Below are 15,887 nucleotides of genomic sequence, written 5' to 3' on the forward strand. Positions count from 1 at the left end.
TTGGTGTTTGTTGTGTGTAAAAAATATAAAACTATAAAAAATACATATTTAAAAAAAAGATCCACCCCAAAGATATTCATGGCTGCAACCAATGTTCCCTCTAAGCTGTGGAGTCTTGCAAGCAAACATTCTACTTTGTGAGCTACTGCGTTTACAGTTGTGAGCGAGCCATTTGGCTACTGCATAAATCAGTTTGCTCTGGAGCCCTCCTTCCTGAGCTAAGACAAAAATGTGTGAGCCAGGGGTTTAAAAACTGTGAGCTAGCTCACACTAACTCAGCTTAGAGGGAACACTGGCTGCAACCCTGTATGAGTTCTGAGGCTTGGGTTGCCAGCCTCCGGGGGGGGCCTGGAGATCTCCCAAGATTCAAACTGATCTTCAGACTACACAGATCAGTTCCCCTGGAAAAAGTACTTTGGGCAGTGGGTTATACCTTGTTAAGGTCCTTCCACTTTCCAATCTCCAGGAATTTTGCAACCCAGAGTTGGCAACCTACTGAGAGTGCCTGTGGTCACTGTTCGTGAAGACTGTGTTTCCCCTTGAGAAAAGGGACCTCGGAGGCCCTCCACCCTAAGTAGTAAAAAGGTAAAGGTAAAGGTTCCCTTGCTCGAAAGCCAGTCGAGTCCGACTCTAGGGTTGCGGTGCTCATCTCCGTTTCAAAGCCGAAGAGCCAGCGCTGTCCGAAGATGTTTCCGTGGTCATGTGGCCCGCATGACTAAACACCAAGGCGCACGGAACGATGTTACCTTCCCACCGAAGTGGTCCCTATTTATCTACTTGCAATTTCTTGCTTTCGAACTGCTAGGTTGGCAGGAGCTGGAACTAGAGACAGGAGCTCACCCCGTCATGCAGCACATTTGGGTCTCAAACTGCTGGACTACCGACCTTCCACAGCCTGCAGTTCAGCGTCTTAACCACTTGAGCCACCGCAGCTCCACCCTAAGTAGTAGAATTTTGTAAACACACACTACTCAGAGGCTGACACAGTGTGTGCCATACACAGCATCAGGTGAAGATGACAGAGTTTGCTGTGGGTCCTTGCTTCTGTTCGGGGTGGGGGCAGGAGGAATGGAAGGAGGGACCAAAAGCAGCAGTTGTGATAGCAGACACAAATCCTAACCATATACCTGTAAAAGGGTATCCAGGCAGGGGCACCTTTTGGCTGAAGTTCAGGAGGTCAGCTGCTATTTGCATACCTGTTTTATTTGCTGTGGTGGCTCAAGTGGTTAAGACGCTGAACTGCAGGCTCAGTAGTTCAGCGGTTCAAGGTCAGTAGTTCAGCGGTTCAAGACCCGGGTGCCGCAAGTCAGGGTGAGCTCCTGTCTCTAGTTCCAGCTCCTGCCAACCTAGCAGTTCGAAAGCAAGAAATTGCAAGTAGATAAATAGGGACCACTTCGGTGGGAAGGTAACAGCGTTCCGTGTGCCTTGGTGTTTAGTCATGCCGGCCACATGACCACGGAAACGTCTTCGGACAGCGCTGGCTCTTCGGCTTTGAAACGGAGATGAGCACCGCAACCCTAGAGTCGGATTCGACTGGCTTTCGAGCAAGGGAACCTTTACCTTTACCTTTATTTGCTTACGTTATTTATAGTCTGCCTTTCTCACTTGGACTCAAGGCGGATGACACAGAACAGGAGAACAGAAGAGAAGTCATGCTGGATCAGGCCAGTGACCTATCCAGTCCGACACTCTGTGTCACACAGTGGCCAAAACCCAGGTGCCGGAGGGAGTCATTACAATCAAATAATTCTATAAACAGTACAATAAGCTTAGGGCTGTAGACCAACCAGAAATCTAAAAACAGAACTGAAACAAAATATAAATATTAACATGACACATTAAACAATGCAATAATTATTACACAGTCTGTAGAAAGGGAGTAATATGCGTGACCCATCTAGCTCCTGACAGTAGCCAAGCCACAGCGCTCTGCACCAAACGGAGTTTCCAAAATGATTTTGAGGGGAGACCAATATACAGCGCATTGCAGGAGTCTGGGCTCAATGTTACTGTGGTGTGGATCCAGGTGATTCTGTCTCTAGCCTGGGCCTTTTGTTATTATTATGAATATGACAGAATGTCAGGAACCGCTAATACACGTATGCTCTTCCAGCCATGCAGAACTCCTATATCTCGGTACAAGAAGCACATGGCGCTTTTATCTCCCCAAGAACACAGGCGGGATTATGCAACCCACTTCATAGCACTTTGTGGGGCCCATTTTTGAATGTGTTTATTTGTAAATTGTATATTGTCGCCTTGCTTATTTAATATATATGCAGAGTACATCATGCGAAATGCTGGCCTAGATGAATCACAAGCGGGAATTAAGATTGGTGGGGGAAAGATCAACAACCTCAGATATGCAGACGATACCACTCTGATGGCAGAAAGTGAAGAGGACCTCAAGAGCCTCTTGCTCAGGGTAAAAGAGGAGAGCGCAAAAGTGGGCTTGAAGCTCAACATAAAAAAAAACTAAGATCATGGCATCCGGCCCCATCACTCCTTGGCAAATAGAAGGGGAAGTCATGGAAGTAGTGACAGACTTCACGTTCCTGGGATCCCAGATCACCGCAGACTGTGACAGCAGCCATGAAATTAAAAGATTCCTGCTCCTTGGGAGGAAAGCAATGGCGAACCTCAACAGCATGATAAAAGGTAGAGACATCACCCTGCCAACAAAAGTCCACATGGTCAAAGCCATGGTATTCCCAGTAGTCATGTATGGCTGCGAGAGTTGGACTATAAGGAAGGCCGAGCGCCGAAGAATAGATTCTTTTGAACTATGGTCCTGGAGAAGACTCTTGAGAGTCCCTTGGACTGCAAGAAGATCAAATCAGTCAATCCTAAAAGAAATCAACCCTAAGTGTTCCCTGGAAGGCCAGATAATGAAACTGAAGCTCAAATACTTTGGCCACCAAATGAGAAGGGAGCACTCACTGGAGAAGACCCTGATGCTGGGAAAGATTGAAGGCCAAAGAAGACGGGGACGGCAAAGGATGAGATGGTTAGACAGTGTCATAGATGCAACAAACATGAAATTGAGCAAACTTCAGAGGACGGCGGAAGACAGGAAGGCCTGGCGTGATCTGGTCCATGGGGTCGCGAAGAGTCGGACTCGACTGTGCGACTGAACAACAACAAATTTGTAAATGAAATCTCTTTTCCCACATTCTCAAAGTAGGTGGCAATGAAGAAACCCAAATACTTTCCAGCTTCTTATATCCATTTGTTACTACCCAATACCATCCACAACCTCGCAGTCAGCAAGGGCACTCCATGAAACATTTTGATCCTGTACAGCCCAATCCTCTGATTGTTTACTTGGGAGTAAGCCTGACTATCTCCTGCGGGACGTTTCCTCCCTCAGAAGCATGCAGAGGGATTGTAACTGGGTGAATCGCTTCTCCTGCCTCGCATGTTGGCCTTTGACTAGCTGTGCAGAGGGCACAAGAACACCCATGAAGGGACAAAGGCGTGACATCCCTGCAAATCCACAGTTGTGTAGTGGGGGGACAAGAACTACACTTCCCAGAAGGCAGTAGATCAGAAAAGGGCAGAGGATTGCATGCTGGGGGAAGTGGATTTGAGCGTGGCGCGGGTCCGGTTCTCCTTTTCCCCTTCTACCCCGGTAGTTTATGCTGGCTGCATGGCCACTTAGCTGGTAAAGAAAAAGTCCCCTTTACTGGTTAGGTCATGGGGCTGTGTGGGGAGGAGAAGGGAGGTTGCAATTTTCCCTCTAAGCTGTGGAGTCCTGTGAGCAAAAATTCTACTTGGTGAGCTACTGGCATTAAAGTTGTGAGCGAGCCATTTGGCTGCCGCATAAATTAGTTTGCTCTGGAGCCATCCTTCCTGAGCGAAGACAAAAATGTCTGAGCCGGAGGCTAAAAGACTGTGAGCTAGCTCACACTAACTCAGCTTAGAGGGAACACTGGTTCACATCCCAAAGTGTGGGAGGCATGCATGCCACCTCTGAGCGTGTGAGTGTGCGAAGAAAGGCAGGAACTCCTGACGAGTTTACAACCAGCTCGCAAAATTTCTGAACATTTTAACAATCAACTCTTGCGAGCCGGTCCAAGCCGGCTCCAGCACACCACTGTATGCATCACCTTCCTTTTATTGCATTGTCTACTCCTTTCCTTACTCTCTTTCTGCATTATGGGATGTCCTGCCTTAGGCAAGTTTGTGGTTGCATTTGTTCTCTGGCTGTGTAATCTTAGTACTATTGTATGGTTTATTGGAGGCCTTCGTTGTCTGATTCAGATGTTTTTATGTAATCTTCTTTGACACTCAAGGAGAAAGGTGGGGCTACAGAGGATGTAAATAATTAAATTCACTGCCTGAAGCTCCTTGAAGGGATGGGCTGGAAATCGTGGCTGTTTTCACATTACCATTCTAAACTGGATGGTTTTCGTTATTGGCCTGTCATGCAGTGAACCGGTACAGGGACCGGTGTTTCACACAGTGATTTTCCTTCCAGTAAGGAGCCAGTCTCTGAAGCACTGTGTCATTTCAATCTGCGCCGCTCCAGTTTCCCTCCCCATTTTGCCGCACCCACGATCTTCCTGAGAGGTTTTTTTTTTAGGGAGGAACATTCTTTTGGGAGCGCTATGACGTTGAAACAGGTCATCAAATTAGTGCAATAGTGCCACCATTGGGATGCCTAGACTCCACTGAGATACAGGGACCTATGTGGAGTACAGTGTCCTAGGCCCTTTTCAGACAGCCTATCTATTCCGTTTTAGTAACGGGTTACTATCAGAATGTTTCTGCCATTTCAGACAAACCCGTTTTAGTAACCAGCTGCTAACAGATTTATTTATTTATTTTACTTTTTCACAAAACTGCCTTTCATGTGTTTTCAAGTCTTCCTGCCGGTTTGGAATCGCTTTGGGTGCTGTGTGAAATGCTCTATTTGTTTAGCATTTCAGTGCTCCCATTAGAACCTTTAAAAAAAAAACAGCTGAGGAAGATTGCGCGCATGGAGGAAATGGCGGGGGGGGGAGCGGCACAGTGTGAAATGGCCATAGCACTTCAAGGATGGCTCCTTATGTAGCCAATCCTCCAAGAGCTTACAGTAGCCCCTGTAAGAAGAGCTCTGTAAACTCTTGGAGGATTGGCTACATTAGAGGTGTGTCGCCTAATATGCAAAGGAGTTCCTGCATCCAAAAGAGCCCTGACTGCTGTCTCTGTATTGCTTTAATTGGAATCAGGCCAATAACGAATGCCATCTGTTTTAGAAAGGCTGTCTGAAAAGTCCCATGGTAAATCCAACTGTCTTTCACAACAAAACTATTAGACCGGTCTCTGAATTAGAAATTTTGCTGGAAAATAGTAACTATAGTCACCCTGTAAAGCTGTGACTGTTAAATGTTTGAATATGTCTAGTCAGAATTCTGTTCTAATCTTCACTTGGTAAGAGCTTTTTAAAAATGTTGCACTTTTGAACTTCGCTTTCACACTGTTATCAATCTCTGTTCCTGAATTACCTTGTATTTGTTATTTTGGTTCCGAACTGGTTTCTATGTCCCTTCAATGGCTCTATTGCTTTGTTTGTGATTTTTTTGTTTGAAAAATTGGAAAATATATATATATAAAATATATATATATAAGTGTCTTATATATATATAAGACACTTTGCAAAGTTTTTGGCATTCAAGAAAGCCGCTCAGAACTGGGGGGATATGCATATGAAGAGGAGGGGCTATGCAAATATGGGCCAGCTCATTTTCAGTGGTTTGCACTAGGTCATTTAGAGAGGAGTGAGGGCAGAGGAGATCCGGGAAATTACAGGCCAGTCAGTCTGACGTCGATACCGGGTAAATTGGTGGAAACCATTATTAAGGAAAGAATTAGTAGGCACATAGATGAACAAAACCTATTGAGGCAGACTCAGCACGGTTTCTGTAAGGGAAGATCTTGTCTCACTAACCTGTTAGTGTTCTTTGAGGGGGTGAACAAACATGTGGACAAGGGGGATCCAATAGATATTATTTACCTTGACTTCCAGAAAGCTTTTGATAAAGTTCCTCATCAAAGGCTCCTAAGCAAGCTCAAAAATCATGGGATAAAAGGACAAGTCCTTTTATGGATCAAAAACTGGCTAATTAATAGAAAACAGAGAGTGAGTATAAATGGGCAGTTCTCCCAGTGGAGGGGGGTAAGCAGTGGGGTACCACAGGGATCAGTACTTGGTCCACTGCTTTTTAACTTGTTCATTAATGATTTGGAGATGGGAGTAAGCAGTGAAGTGGCTAAATTTGCGGATGATACAAAGTTGTTCAAGGTGGTGAAAACCAGTGAGGATTGTGAGGCACTCCAAAGGGATCTGTCAAGGATGGGCGAGTGGGCGTCAACATGGCAAATGGGGTTCAATGTGGCCAAGTGCAAGGTGATGCACATTGGAGCCAAAAATCCTAAATATAAATACACATTGATGGGGTCTGAACTGGCAGAGACAGATCAAGAGAGAGATCTTGGAGTTGTAGTAGATAACTCACTGAAAATGTCGAGACAGTGTGTGACTGCAATAAAGAAGGCCAATGCTATGCTGGGGATTATTAGGAAGGGTATTGAAAACAGATCAGCCAATATAATAATGCCCCTATATAAATCAATGGTAAGACCTCATTTGGAATACTGTGTGCAGTTCTGGGCACCACACCTTAAAAAGGATATTATAGCTTTGGAAAAAGTGCAGAAAAGGGCAACTCGAATGATAAAAGGGTTGGAACACTTTCCCTATGAGGATAGGTTAAAGCGCTTAGGGCTCTTTAGCTTGGAGAAAAGACGACTGAGGGGTGACATGATCGAGGTTTATAAGATTATGCATGGGAAAGAGCAGGTAAAGAAAGAGGTACTTTTTTCCCTTTCTCACAATACAAGAACTCGTGGGCACTCCATGAAACTGCAGAGTGGTCGGGTTAGAACGGATAAAAGGAAGTACTTCTTCACCCAAAGAGTGATTAACACATGGAATTCACTGCCACAGGAAGTGGTGGGTGCTACAAGCATGGACGGCTTCAAAAGGGAATTAGATAAGCATATGGAGCAGAGGTCCATCAGTGGCTATTAGCCACAAGGTATAGCTAGGGGCTCTGGGGCAAGTGATGCTCTGTCTTCTTGGTGCTTGGGGGGGGTCAACAGTGGGAGGGCTTCTAATGTCCTGGCCCCACTGGTGGACCTCCTGATGGCACTGGTATTTCTGGCCACTGTGTGACACAGAGTGTTGGACTGGATGGGCCTTTGGCCTGATCCAACATTGGCGTGTCTTATGTTCTTATGTTCTTATGATACAAGGCCCAACCAGAGGCAAGGAGATTTGACCCCCACCTACTAGTTATCTCAAATTATCCTTTTTATTGTTTTCCCCTATAAATGAACAGGGATTTTAAAAAGCTGCTGAACTAGAAGACCACATGTTTCTGGGGCCAAATATTTCCACCCACCCTCAACAGTGGGCTCCTGTCTTCTACTGATGGGGTCCAATGCTCCCTCTAAGCTGTGGAGTCTTGTGAGCAAAAATTCTACTTTGTGAGCTACTGCCATTAAAGGTGTGAGCGAGCAGTTTGGCTGCTGCATAAATCAGTTTGCTCTGGAGCCATCTTTCCTGAGCGAAGACAGAAATGTGTGAGCCAGAGGCTAAAAAACTGTGAGCTGGCTCACACTAACTCAGCTTAGAGGGAACACTGATGGGGTCCCAAGTTGCTGGAGATACACTGCAGCCTCCCAGCATTAAGGATTCTACAGCACATATTTATTTCAAAAATGCATGTCCTCCCTTCTTCGGTTTGGAGTATTCTCAAAATATCCAATGAAAGTATGAACCAGAAAGTCCAATGACGGACAATAAGGGCAAAACTGCATTGAAGCAGAGCATTCTGTTTAACAGGAGCATAAAGACCAACAAAGGAGGAGTCAGGGGATGGCCGTCAAGGAGCCCGCTGCATCACCGGGTGCCCCACTCCCTACAGAGGAGGCGTTGCCTAGGAATGAGCCATATCTCACACATGAAGCTGCCTCATAGTGAATCAGACCTTTGGTCCATCGAGGCCAGACTGGCAGTGGCTCTCCAGATTCTCAGGTCTTTTACATCACTTCCTGTGTGCTTTCCACTGGAGATGCCAGGGATTGAACCTGGGACCTTACAAACCATCAACTTGTAACCAATTCATAGTGACCCCAGCAAGGGCCTTTCAAGGCAAATGAGGAGCCAAAGGTGGTTTGCCATGGCCTCCCTCTGCAGAGTCTTCCTTGGAGGTCCCCCATCCAAGAACCAAGCCCGCTTAGCTTCCGAGATCTGACAAGACTGGGCTATACTATGCCCACCCCAAGGTCCTTGTTAGGTGACCATAACTGACAGGCAGACTTCTATAGGGCACCATGATCCTTGAGCTTTGTGGATCCCAGGCTTATTGCACCCCACATATCCCAATGACCCCACATTTCTTTTGTTAAAATAATTAGGACAGCATTTCATCTCAAGGGACGTTCCAAAGACGTTTAATGACAATAGCTTCTGTTGAAGCTTCTCAGTTATATCAGACAACAATCTTCCTAGCCTGCATGAGGTTATTGATACTATTAATTCAAAGTACAAAAGGCGATTTTCAAATGGTAGCTCAACCGATTGGTCTCTGGCAGGGGTCGTTTCGTAGAAAAAGAGCTAGGGGAGCTCATTAGCATAACACATTAGCATATGCCACACCCCCTGACATCACCGGAAGTGTGTCATAAGGCCACACCCCCTGACATCACCGGAAGTGTGTCATAAGGCCACACCCACCACTCAGTCTTAGTCTTAAAGGTTAGTCTTAAAGGTGCTATTTGTTAATCTTAAAGGTGCTATTTGAACCCTCGGACTATTTTGCAGCAACAGACTAACACAGCTAATTCCTCTGAATCTAAACCCACCACTCAGGCTCCACCCCCAAAATCTCCAAGGTATTGCCAACTCAGAGCTGGCGAGCCTATCTGATGACACATGTGGGGGGAAACAAGCAAACCACCCAAGTCAGGTAAAAAGGTTTGGTAATAGATGAAGTACAAAATATGTGGCTATTCACATTCCAGTTACCAGGGGTGGCCGGAAGCAGGGGGCGTGGCTTCGTCGTGTGCCCCGCCCCCGCCCCTCGCCCAGGAGAATGGCGATCCCCCGTGATCCCCCCGAATCGACCTCTGGTCTCTGGTGATTTTAATATCCCGTTCCTTTTACATTTCAGATCTTCCAGTGGTTTGATTACAAGCCTTTCCCCTAGAAAATGGGTTTCCTCTTTCGTAACAACCGGTGGTCACAAGCTCATCAACCACACTGCAATGTTCAAATTGTTCACCACAAGGCCACAAAACATTTGGGTGAAAATCTAAGATGTGGGGGGGGGGGTGAAATGTGCCATCAAGTCACAGCCAACTTATGGCGACCCTTCACGGGGGTTTCAAGGCCAGAGCTGAACAGAGGGGACTCGCCATTGCCTGCCTTCGTGTAGCAGTCCTTGGTAGGGTTGCCAGCTCTGAGCAAGGAAATACCTGGAGATTTGGGTTGGAACCTGGGGCAGGAGGGACCTCAGTGCGGTATAGTAGTCATGTATGGCTGCGAGAGTTGGACAATAAGGAAGGCCGAGCGCCGAAGAATAGATTCTTTTGAACTATGGTGCTGGAGAAGACTCTTGAGAGTCCCTTGGACTGCAAGAAGAACAAATCAGTCAATCCTCAAAGAAATCAACCCTGACTGTTCCCTGGAAGGCCAGATAATGAAACTGAAGCTCAAATACTTTGGCCACCCAATGAGAAGGGGGCACTCACTGGAGAAGACCCTGATGCTGGGAAAGACTGAAGGTCAAAGAAGACGGGGATGGCAAAGGATGAGATGGTTAGACAGTGTCACAGATGCAACAAACATGAAATTGAGCAAACTTCAGAGGATGGCGGAAGACAGGAGGGCCTGGCGGGAGCTGGTCCATGGGGTTGCGAAGAGTCGGACTCGACTGTGCGACTGAACAACAACAACCACCCTCCAAAGCAGCCGTTTTCTCCAGGGGGACTGATCTCTGTCATCTGGAGACCAACTGTAATAATGGGAGATCTCCAGGCCCCACACGGAGGTTGGCAACCCTGAACCTTGGGGATCTCCCATCCAAATACTAGCCAAGGCTGACCCTGCTTAGCAGCTGAGATCTGAGGAGTGAGGGCTAGCCTGGGCCCGTAAGAATACTACATTTTACATTGCTAATAAATTGTACATTGATGCTTTGTAAAGGCAACGGCAATCTCTTTATTACATTGCTAACAAATTGTACATTCCTGACACCTCCTTCACTGCATGCAGTCTCTTCATTTAGCATCAGTGTAGGCTCAGAATTGGAATGATTTCTTTAAAAATGTTTACAGTTTTTTTTAAAAAAATGAATTAAATAGAAGACAAAGAGGGAGGTAATTAAGTGGACAGATAGTCTTGCGTGTGTCCTCAGTTATACAAAGACGTATAGCTCACGACAACCAAAACAATGTACACAATAGCCAACACAATCCCCAGGCCGAACGCAGAGTGAGCTAAATTCCGTGCCATCCTGGAGTTCCGCTGAGCCTCGGCACTGTTCCCCATCCGGTTGGCATCCCGTGTCTGAGGAGGAAGGAGAGAGGAAAGAATGAATAAGGGAAAACACGTGACCAAACAACATCTCTGGCATGTGGAAACAGGTGTGTTTGCTGTGGAGTCAAGGATACAGTCCAAGAAAATATTCTGCAATAAAACACACTAGATTAAGTTTACATGCACAGACATATTCCAAGAAGAGAATTTCAGAGGGAAGCCGTGTTGATCTGCAGTCGAATAGCTGGATTTGAGCCCAGGGGCATATCTGAGGAAGGGAGCTTTGACTCTGGGAAAATCTTGGTCAATAAAGGGCTCCTGGACTTGAACGGAGCAGACATATTCCAAACTATTCTTAAACCAGGAGCTGGGTATAGATGGGTCAGTGCTTCCTTCCCCACACAACCACAAAGCTGCTGGCCAGACTGAGAGCTGATTCCAGCCAAGAGATTGCCATTGCCTTTACTAAATCCCCCAGGAAACTTCAGTCAACAACCAAGTAAAAACAAAGAAAAGAAAAACATACTTGCCTGTCAAAGGATCTTCTGAAAAGACCATTTTTACTGACTGAAGGGTTGCCAGCTCCAGGTGGGGGGGGGTAGCGCCCGAGGAGGGCAGGTGTTAAGTAGTGGGTTCAAGAGGCTATCGTGATTTCAACATAGCTCTTTTTATTCAGGAACATACAGAATGTAACACGCAGCAAGCCACAACTATGTACACAAACCTAGAGTTGCCAGGTACATCTTCATGCCCAGCGAGAGACTTCGGGGGGCATTCCCAGAGGTGGGCTCCAATACAACTCTATTGATCTTGAAGCAACAGCAGGCTTGAGCTAGACCCATAGGGTTGCCAACTCCAGGTTGGGAAATACGTGGAGATTTCAGGGGTGGAACCCGAGGAGGGCAGGGTTTGGGAAAGGGAAGGGCTTCATTGGGATTCAATGCTATAGAGTCCACCTTCCAATATGGCCACTTTCTCCAGGTGAACTGATCTCTGTCCCCTGGAGATCAGTTGTAATCCCAGGAGATCTCCACCTCCCACCTGGAAGCTTAACAACAGGTGAAGGACACAGGATGTAAAACAAGCCAGCAAAAACCTGTGTGCGAATGGACTAACACAGAAAGAAGTGCTCTAAGGTCCCTGCCACATGGGGGGGGGGAAGGACGGGCAAAGTGCGGCTTTTTAAAGCTGCACCAAAAGAGACACGCAGCAGTGGGATCACATAGATCCCCTGAGCCGCCGCGCACTTCCACCCCGGCACTATCAGATGCCAGTGGGAAGCCACAGAAAGAAGAGCGCGGCAGCCGAACTGCGCATTTGTGTGCATACGCAGTTCAGCGGGGAGCTGGGATTGATACGCACAACGGGCGCGGCAGCGATCCCACGGCCGCACTTGCTGCGGTGCTGCAGGTAAGTCCTCCTCTGTAGGAGGTTCTTTTTTGCAGCGGGTTTTCCGGGGTTAGGGCCGGATCGGGGATGGGTGTGCACCGCTTCCCAGATGTTGCAGTGAGATCACGCCCGTTTGCTGCACCCCCGATCCGTCTCTCTCCCGGCCCAAAACCTTCCGTGTGACCGGGGCCTAAATACTGTATTACAGAATTTCAAAATAGGAAACCTGAAGCAACATTTCCGTCACAATTTCATCTACATACAGTTGTAGTTGTCATGTGTGTAAGGAACGGAGGCTGTTTAGGTTTATATTTTGTTGGCTCTGCTGGCGGGAAAGGGTTATAAGTTTATTAGGACCCAGCCTTGCAAGTCACTGGAAGCAAGCTGCTTGCAGCACAACTACACTCCGCTGCGAGGTTTTGTTATTGTGGAGAATCGTCCTTGTAAACCTCCGTAATCATTTCACAAGTGGGAGGGTTAATTAGTGAGTTGAACTCTTAACAGCTGGCTGCCTTACGGCAGGGGAATAGACATAAGGAAAGGGAGTCGCTGTTGCTGTTACTCAGGCCTCGCAGACTGCAGTTCTCTTCAACCTGATGATGGACTTACCTTAAGAAATGGCCTTACAAAAGTGAGTTATTCTTTTCATTGGTCCAGTGACCTGGCCTTTTACTGTTTGTTTTGCCATTGCTTGTTGTTGCTACTGAATGTTTCCTGCTTTGCATACATCCCTTCAACTTCAGGTGATTTTATTCAATTAAATCCGGGAGTCTTTTTTTTAAAAAAAAACTTCTTGTGTCCACAATTTCTTTTGCTGAGTGACTGCGTTTATCCACCTATATGAACCTCAAGGTCATCTAGACCAGACAATATGCATAAGGGAGGCAAACAGCAATACTCAAAAAAGAACTTGTAGGCACAGCTAAACTACTGGGGAATATCTCAAAGCACAAGGAAACGTTCAGTGCCCCCCCCCCCGTCCTCCACAAATGTAAAAATACTATTGACTGTTGTTGGTCTTTGGTCCACTGTGTCTTCTTTACGGGCAAGCTAGCCATTGACAAAAGGCCACATTTCGCATATGCTTGATCACAAAGGACCATCTTGCAACCATGTATTTCTGCAGATCACAGGGAAATAAACTCTTTGCAAGTGCTCCCAATCTTCTCCGCTTCTACAGTTTTACAAGAAGCAAAAAAGAAAACACCACTGGCAAAAAATGAACACAAAAGCAAATAAGCAAGTATATAATAATCAATTAAGCATAACAGTGAAGTATAATATATATCAAATAAGCATAACAGCAAATATAATATCACTCAATTGGCCAAAGTGCAATAATAAAGCATAATAGAAACAGTGTCTACAGTCTACAGTCTACAGTCTTTCCATGCATCTACTCCAGCATAGAAGCAATATCAGAGTCCAAATAGCTAGCTTAGTATATGCCAGCTTTTGAGACTGGGTCCCATTACAGCCATGCTTGAATAAGAATTATTCAAAACATGACATCAGGCATCCGGATTACGCGTCGGCTTTTTATGGCTCAGAAAATTTGATGACTTGCACTCCAATTTGGACTCTGATATTGCTTCTATGCTGGAGTAGATACATGGAAAGACTGTAGACTGTAGAATGTAGACTACTGTAGACACTGTTTCTATTACGCTTTATTATTGCACTTTGGCCAATTGAGTGATATTATATTTGCTGTTATGCTTATTTGATATATATTATACTTCACTGGTATGCTTAATTGATTATTATATACTTGCTTGTGTGTTCATTTTTTGCCAGTGGTGTTTTCTTTTTTGCTTCTTGCATTGTACACTGGCTTTCCCCCCCCCCCTTTTTTTTGGCTGCTTCTACAATTTTACAGACAGTAAATGCCTCGTGCTCCTACTGCATTTGTCATTGTTGTTTCAGCTTTTCTATTCTGAAATTTGAAATATATATCAGTATTTAGAGCAATTATTTCTATATTAGTGCATTTGTACAAAGGCTTTTGCTGGCTTGTTTCCCACCAGGAAGCTGGCAACCCTATCTAAGCTCCATTTCCCTGACTTCTATCAAACGGACTGCTTATCATTCTGCAGATTTTCTTGCTTGAGCAACTTTAGGTGCCAAAACAGTTTTTAAAAATAAAAGCCGGAAGCCGAGGATCAAAAATTAAAATTCCGACCAAAAGAGACCGCTGCAGACGTTTGTTCCTGAAGGCACAGCTGAAGGCAAAACACAAACAGGGACGTGACGGGGCGAAAATTCTGCAAAAGGAGATTCTGTAACTCAAAAACCTCAATTCATCACTCCTAACCCAGAAGAACCGACATTTAGCAGAGGCCAATGTCTCTTCCACAACAAATAATCAGACACAAAGCAGAACTGGGTTAGAAAAGCTGAGATTTCAATCCAGACTGCTGTACGATGAGATTCTCCATGAGATACTGAAAACCAAAAGCAAAAAAGACCTCAGCAAGCCAAACCAGAACATCCAGATTGGGCCCTTAATTTCCCTTCTTTTTGGTCAGATGGTGACTTTTCTGCCATCCCCACCTCCTGTAGTTGATCAAGGAAAGACTCACCTGTATGGAATAAACCAGGGCTGCAATTCCCAGAGGGAAGCAACAAAACAGCAAAGTGAAGATGGAATATCCCAGGTAATCCGGTTCGTGGGTGGGTTGTACAGGGACGACATAGGTGGTGTGCAGCGGAGGTTGGATAATAACCCCTTGGCCAGGCACTGCACCATACGGGCCATAATAAGGCTGGTACTGAGTTGGCATGGCGGAATTTGCTGGCCCATGAGCAGGAGGTGGTTGTTGATCGTAGGGCTGTTTCTCGGAGTAGGGTGGCGGGTTCATGGCAGAAGGTGCACCTTCTTGGTAGCTCAGGTGGTCTATAGTGAAAAGGTCTCCTTCTCAGCTGTGCCAGGGGATTCTCTGTTCTTAAAATGTTCTTACTGTCCTCCCTGAGTACTTCTTTCTCTGCTCCAGTTGTGACTTCAGTACAGTTCTCCCCTACCCCTTGGCTTCTTCCTGTTACTCCCCACCGAATGTTCTGTTACCTTCTGGCTGCAGGTTGGTCTTCTTCAGTCTGCTCTGCTCCTCTGCCTACTACCCTCTTCTGTAGCCCTCTGGAGACTGGATGGAGCAACCTCCCTGTGCCTGCAATAAGGAAGAGCCAGCAAGTGGCTGGGCGAGGCATTGTACAATGAATCACCTGGAAAGATTGACAAAAGGTGTGAGAGTTCTGGGAAGAAAGATGAAATTGTCCTCCTGCCAGAGAATGAGGTTCTGCTTTTTGCATTCTTACAGTGGGACACTCTGACCTATTTTTGCAACACATGAGGTTTAATTTATTCTCATTTCCTGTTCCCCCTGCTAAAGTAGAGCCATGCTCCCTAACATACACAATTCACTGAGCATTGTACAGCCGGAAAGCAGGCACACTGTTAGCCGAATTGCTTTATTTACAGCAATTGGCAATTTATAAATGGGTCCTTGCCAACTATACCAAGGTCCTGTTCCCACCGAGGGTTACTAGTAAAGGAGTTCGAGGCTGTTGTGGTTAAAATAAATGTATTTTACTTTAAAAAATATATCACATACAAACAATACCGATGCACTCACACATTCAATCAAGTTCCTTAAAAATACAGTATTAAAATAAGCACGGTTGCATTAGCAGGTGGGGGTGATGATGGGCAATACTTATCTGTCTTCACAGCTTGGTTGTTCCAATGAAGAATGGATGGGAAGAAATAGAAATCTAAGGGAATTCACACACGACTAGAACCAGTCAGAACTTGTTGGTCTCTTGACTGCAGATCAAGAGATCAAAGTAGAGGCAAGGGTTTGGGGATAGCAAGTGGGTCTCAAGGGGAGTATAAAGCAAACAGGGGTTGTTGTGG

At 45.9% G+C, this 15,887-nt stretch overlaps 1 protein-coding gene across 1 annotated transcript; it reads right to left on the reverse strand.

Moving 5' to 3' along the window:
- Positions 1 to 10,281: 10,281 nt before the first annotated feature.
- On the reverse strand, positions 10,282 to 15,129 carry LOC107107835 (synapse differentiation-inducing gene protein 1-like). The gene is made up of 2 exons (XM_015408187.1): positions 14,560 to 15,129; positions 10,282 to 10,618 (listed from the first exon to the last, which is right to left on the reverse strand). Exons 1-2 carry the CDS (start codon positions 14,836 to 14,838, stop codon positions 10,463 to 10,465), a joined length of 435 nt encoding a protein of 144 aa, XP_015263673.1. The 5' UTR covers positions 14,839 to 15,129; the 3' UTR covers positions 10,282 to 10,462.
- Positions 15,130 to 15,887: the final 758 nt, after the last annotated feature.

This window comes from Gekko japonicus, unplaced genomic scaffold, assembly GCF_001447785.1.
Source record: "Gekko japonicus isolate JY-2015 unplaced genomic scaffold, Gekko_japonicus_V1.1 scaffold5269, whole genome shotgun sequence".
NCBI classification, from domain to species: Eukaryota; Metazoa; Chordata; class Lepidosauria; order Squamata; family Gekkonidae; genus Gekko; species Gekko japonicus.

What these genes read in the sequence shown, in the direction of transcription:
- LOC107107835 (XM_015408187.1), bottom strand. Translation starts at nt 14,838, where the DNA reads ATGAACCCGCCACCCTACTCCGAGAAACAGCCCTACGATCAACAACCA. An exon ending in CCCTGGTTTATTCCATACAG is followed by an intron (nt 10,619 to 14,559) that starts GTGAGTCTTTCC and finishes CTTCCTCCTCAG; the next exon opens with ACACGGGATGCCAACCGGAT.